General features: G+C 51.9%; 1 protein-coding gene across 1 annotated transcript in view; it reads left to right on the top strand.

The window, feature by feature from the left end:
- Positions 1-2,587: 2,587 nt before the first annotated feature.
- Positions 2,588-6,000, top strand: part of PDE6A (phosphodiesterase 6A) — a 66,369-nt gene continuing 62,956 nt past the window's right edge. The window contains exons 1-2 of the mRNA XM_089336074.1: positions 2,588-3,219; positions 5,040-5,045. Of these exons, the coding sequence (XP_089192200.1) occupies positions 2,746-3,219; positions 5,040-5,045 (480 nt within the window). The 5' untranslated portion in view covers positions 2,588-2,745. The remainder of the gene's footprint in view (positions 3,220-5,039; positions 5,046-6,000) is intronic.

Here is a 6,000-nt window from a genome sequence, read left to right as displayed (position 1 = left end):
TGGCTCCTGGCTTTGTATTGGCACAGCTCCGGCCATTGCGGCTACCTGGGGAGTGAACCAGCAGACAGAAGACCTTTCTCTCTGTCTCTCCTCACTGTCTGTAACTCTATCTCTCAAATAAATAAATATTTTAAAAAACCAAATGTAGTAAAGAAAATAAACAGTATCATAGGTGAGGCAGGAACTGAGAGTTGGGGCAGTTGGGGCTAAGATAATCAGACATAACTAGCATGACCTGAAGTCTTTTCTTTTTTAAAATGAATTTAATTACTTGAAAGTCAGAGTCATGGAGAGAGAGAGAGGGAGAGAGAGAGAGATCTTCCATATTCTGGTTCACTTGCCAACTGGCTGCAATAGCCCGGCCAAAGCCAGGAGCCAGGAGCGTCTTTAAGCTCTCCCACGTGAGTAGCAGGGGCCCAGACACTTGGGCCAGCTGCCTTTCCCTTTTCAGGCCACTAGCAGGGAGCTGAATCTGAAGCTAAACACCCAGGACACAAATGGGCATCCATATAGGATACTGGCATTGCAGGCCATGGCTTCACCTGCTACGCCACAACTCCGGCCCTTTGTGTTGAAGTGGACAAGGACAGCAGGGAATGAAAGGTTGGGTGGAAGACTACTGTCAGTTACAGCAGAAAAGTCTGGAGGAGCTCAGGTTGCTGCCAGACCATGGGGGCAGGCTTTTCTTCTATTTAAAATGTATCAGTAAATTGTGGTCCATCCATCCAATGGAATACTATGGAACAATGAGAATGAATGAACTACCCTATACCCATAAGAATAGATTAATATCACAGCGTAACATGGAATACAAAGATCAGAAAGCTAAGCTTTAGTGTTAGAGAACCAAAATGTGCACCACTGGGTAGGGGTCACCTTTGTACACAGTGCTGGGTGGGTGAGTGCTCCAAGAGTTTATTACGCCCTTCAACAAAGGAAGCAATCCACTTTCCACTCAAGTTCATTTACAAAGTCCAAAGTTTATTTACAAAGTTCAATTGTCTATAATAATGCATTCCATGGGGCTAAGTAAAGATGTCAGTATTTGCAGCATGGAGATGTCATGGAAGCTACAGTCAAGTTCATCCAAAAAGAAAAGTGCTCCTTCCACCTGCCAGCATCCTGGCCCTTTGACATTCACTGATAGCAGCATCTGGGCTATTGTGTACATTTCTCACACCAAGAAGGCTCAGGTGGAAGCCAGGAAAAATGCATGAAAACAGCAAGAAAACGATAAAATAGACTGAAAGAAAACAGAGTTTTGAAAGTTAAGCCTCTGTGGAGGGTCAGTGTTGTGGTGCAGCAGTTAATCCACAGCCCACAAGGCCAGCATTCCACGTGAGCACTTGTTCAAGTCCCGGCTGCTCCACTTCCAATCCAGCTCCCTGCTAGTGCACCTAGGAAAGCAGTGGAAGATGGCCCAAGTGCTTGTGTCCCTGTCACCCATGAGAGAAGCCTGGATGGAACTCTAGGCTCCTGGCTTCGGCCTGGCCCCAGCCTGGCAGTTGGAACCATTTGGGGAGAGAGCCAATGGATGGAAGGTCTTTTTCTGTCTCTCCTTCTTTATCAATCCATCTCTCTCTAACTCTGACTTTCAAACAAATAAATAAATCTTAAAAAAGAAAAAAAGCCTCCGTAGAAAGAATAGAAACCAAACTGCTAACTGGACATTACCTCAAAGCAGCAGGATCATGGGTGATTTTGTCTTCTCTGTGTATTTTCCATAGCAAACATGTATTACTTTCGTAATAAAAGAAAACTATGAAAGGTGTGTGTGTGTGTGTGTGTGTGTGTTAAAAATACATTTATTTGAAAGGCAAAGTGACAGAGAGAGAGCGGGAGAGACAGATCTTCCATCCTCTGGTTCAGTCCCCCAATGCCACAACAGCTGGCGCCGGAGCAGGCCTAAGCCAGGAGCCAGGAACTCCATCCTGGTTTCCTATAAGCGTGGCAGAGACTCAAGCACTCGGGCCATCACCTGCTACCTTCCAGGCACATGAGCAGGAAGCCGGCTAGGAAGCAGAAGCAGGATTCAACCCCAGGCTCTCTCACACGGGACACCCCAGCAACAATCTAGCCACTGCGCCACAACACCCATGCCAGCTGTGTTGCTTTTCTGAGAGCTGTTAGAGTGACGACATCAGGGAGGTGCTGGGGAAGATCTTAGATATGAGACCCACACTGGACAGGCAGGACGCAGGCCAAGCGGTGGCCACGCAAACTGCAGGCCCACACCGGGGAGGCTTCGGGAAAGGGGGAGCAGAGGTGGGGGAGAGGGGTGAGGGAAGGGCAGGCCCTGCCACAAGGAGTGAGAGCGGCCGACTGTCCAGGAGAAGCCGATGCACTCGGGCTTCCACGTCACATGGTTAAGAAAAGTCCCGCAGAGGGCAGACCAGCACCCCTCCAGCACCCCTGTGCCGCCCCTGCGTAACCTCTGCTGGGATGCTGGCTGAGCACGCCCACGGCTCTGCACAGAAATCCCTTCCAGCTCTACGCAGACCAAGGTGAAAAGGAAACTCTCACCTTCTCCCGCCGGGGGCCCGGAAGCATCTGGAGCACACTGATCCTCATAATCCAGGGTCCTGGGCAGCATTAATGACTTAATCTCCCGAGCTTGCTCCTGCTCCCACACGGGCCTCCGGGCAAACCCTGAAGAGGCCATCCGCCTTGCTGCAGGCTATACAAGTGCCCTCGAAGGTCTTCATCTCAGCTTCTCCGGCAAAGCAGCCCGTGGGGTTCCCAGCCATGGGCGAGGTCACGGCGGAGGAGGTGGAGAAATTCCTGGACTCGAACATTGGCTTTGCCAAACAATACTGCAACCACCGCTACAGGGCGCAGGTGCTCTCAGACCTCCTGGGGGCCAAGGAGGCAGCCGTGGACTTCAGCAGCTACCACACGCTGAGCAGCGTGGAGGAGAGCGAGGTCATCTTCGACCTGCTGCGAGACTTTCAGGAGAACCTGCAGGCTGAGAAATGCACCTTCAACGTCATGAAGAAGCTGTGCTTCCTCCTGCAGGCAGACCGCATGAGCCTGTTCATGTACAGGACCCGCAACGGCGTGGCGGAGCTGGCCACGCGGCTCTTCAACGTGCACAAGGACGCCGCCCTGGAGGACTGTCTGGTGGTGCCCGACTCCGAGATCGTCTTCCCCCTGGACATGGGTGTCGTGGGCCACGTCGCGCACTCTAAAAAGCTGGCCAACGTCCCCAACACAGAGGAGGTATTCTCTTCCTTCTGTGAGAGAGCGTAGCGGGGCTTGCACCTGTGCCGGGGGCAAGGGTGGAGGCGGGGTGCTGGGGACAGGAATGGGGGAGCTGCTGGCCGCCAACAGCACCAGGCTAGGGGTGGGGGGCAGGAACCCAGCACGCCTCTTTAGGCATTACTTAGTTACTCAGAACTTTCTGGGTTTTTTGGTTTTTTTTTTGACTAGAACTTTCTGTTTCAAAAAAAAAATATTTCAAACGTCACAGGCGAGCTTGGAATAGTAGGAAGAATGGTGTCTCTTTCCTGCACATTCACCAGTCATTCCCATCTTGCCACATCAGCTTTCTCTCTCCATTTCCCCCCAGCCATGTGCGAGGAAGTTGTAGCCATCGTGACCTTTCGTCTATAAGTAATTCACTGCGTGTTTTCCAGGCCAAGGGCCTTCCTTATGGATCTATAGTGCAGGGAACGAAGCCAGGAAAAGGAACAGGGGTGCAGCACCGCAGCTGATAACCAGCTCCCATTCCGTCTCGGCCTGCTGTCTGCCAACGCCCCTGAGCGCCCGCCGTCTCTGCAGTTTGCTGGGAGCGGAAGTGGTCGCTCAGTGTGTCCATGGGGCTGGTAGTTTGGAAGGCTACAGACCAACGTGTCTGATGTTTCTCAGTGATTCCACTCGGCTTACGCATTTCTGGCAGGTGAATCACAGAGGTGATGCTGTTTTTCTTCACGTGCTGTGCCAGGAGGCGGGCCGACGGGCTGGCCTGTTCTGGAAACTCTAACTGTGGTCACTGTTTCTCTAAGAGTCCTGTGCTCCCTGGGACTCCACTGCGAGTTCTAGCAAACACCTCCTTGGTCATGTGGCACAGATGACCTCCCCACTCTCTGGCTGCCAGCTGCTAGAGGGTGCTCTGCAGTTCTCCCCCCAGTCCCGGCCCAGGCCAATTCCTACATATCCTTAAGATCTCAGCTTAAAAGTCCTGTCCCCAGGGAGACCCTCTTTGATCCCCTGTTACAGTCTCTGCCCTAAGCCCACTGGTCATAATAAGCCCTGGAGGTCAGGGACCACGGCTGCCTCTTTCACTAGCATTTCCCACAGGACCCAGCATGTCTGGTGCAGGCGGATGTGCACAGACATCTGGCGTAAAAGACTTGCAGTCCAGTAATGATGTAAGAATTTGTTTAAAATTTTTTACTTATTATTTTGTATGCAGTGGACTTCAGCAGCTACCATGCACTGAGTAGCAGGAAGACAGAGGCAGGTAGACAGAGACAGAGACCTCCCAAACCCTGGCCCAATTCCCAAGTATCCGCAGTAGCTAGGGCTGGGCCAGGCCAAAGCTGGGAGCCAGGAACCCATGTGAGAGACTTGGACTGAGTGCCCAGCTCCAGGCTCCAACCCTGTGGGTGTTTAGGGAGTGAACCAGTGGATAGGGGCTCTTTCTGTCTCTATGCCTCTCAAATAACAGTAATTTAAAAATTAAATAAGACAAAAACAAGGCCCCTGTGAGAAATATACTGGGTGGACTACCCCAGGGGGTTAATCTCCCTTAGCACCTCCTCCTGGGCATTGAAAGGGGGGGCAATTTTCCTCCACTCACCCAACTAGATTAGAATCAACTCCATCTCCCTTCGACTCTCTCTAGCAGGTCACCACAAGGATCGTCTCACTCATTTCATCATTGTGAGAATCCTGTCTCGTAACCCTTACCATCCCTGTTTCTCAGATAATGAAACTAAAACCCAGGAAGCTTATATAAGTTGCTCAGGGTCACACAGCTAGTGACAGATTGGCCATGTTGAACCCAGACACTCTGGCCTTTAGTCCCTGCTGTTAAGTGCCCTGTTATTCCACACTTCCTCCCTATCTATAAAGTGAGGTCATGAACCTGGGTACCTGGATGTTTTTAAAGAAAGGCCATTGCCAATCTTAGAGCAGAGTTCAGATCTGGTGCTCTGGAGTCGGCTTAGGGTGTGAGTGTTGACTGTCACTCTCTAAGAGCATGCCCCTGGCAAGCCAGCCAGCTACCTGGGCTCACTTCCCAGTTTGTAACACAGGCTGATAGCGGCTGCCTCCTGCGTTGCTGTGAGGACTAAATGTGAGAATGATTCCACACCTAGCCCTGCTCTGGACGCCTGGAGGGGCTCACACTGGCAGCTCCTGTCGCCTGTTATCATTGTGCTTAGGTGGTGCTTGCTAAGGATCTAAGTGGAATTCGGAGAAGAATCCAGTCTCGCCACGAGCAGCGTTCAGTTTAGATTGCTTTGTGGGCAAACAGAGAAGGGGGATGCTGGAGTCTTCTCGAGCCTTGGGGGTTGAAGGCCTCTGATTCTAAATGATGGTGCCTAACAGTGTGCTGAGCCCCGCTGAGGGGTGCCCGGTGCCTCCTGGCCAGCCCTCAGCAACCCCCCTGGAAGCCATCCCTGTCCATCTCTGCAAGCTCTCAGGCCTGGGTCTCTCTCCCTGGCCATGACCCAGGCCTGGGGGTGAAGACAGTATGGGCAGCCACCCTGGTCTAATCAGTATTAGCTTCTGTCCTCCTTGAGAACTCTTACTGAATTATCTTTAAAAATATTTATTTATTAATTTGAAATGTAGAAATACAGAGACAAAAGGAGAAGGAGGGAGGGAGGGAGGGAGGGAGGGAGGGAGGGAGGGAGGGAGGGAGGGAGGGAGAGATAGTATCTTCCATGCCCTGGTTCACTCCCCAAATGGCTGGGGTTGGGCTAGGCTGAAGCCAGGGGCCAGGAGCTTCTTCCAGGTCTCCTGCATGGTTGCAGGGGCACAAGTACTTGGGTA

This window comes from Oryctolagus cuniculus, chromosome 6 (genome assembly GCF_051225735.1).
Source record: "Oryctolagus cuniculus isolate XC-2025 breed Fujian yellow rabbit chromosome 6, ASM5122573v1, whole genome shotgun sequence".
In the NCBI taxonomy this organism is placed as follows: Eukaryota; Metazoa; Chordata; class Mammalia; order Lagomorpha; family Leporidae; genus Oryctolagus; species Oryctolagus cuniculus.
This window is presented reverse-complemented; position numbering and strand designations above follow the sequence as displayed.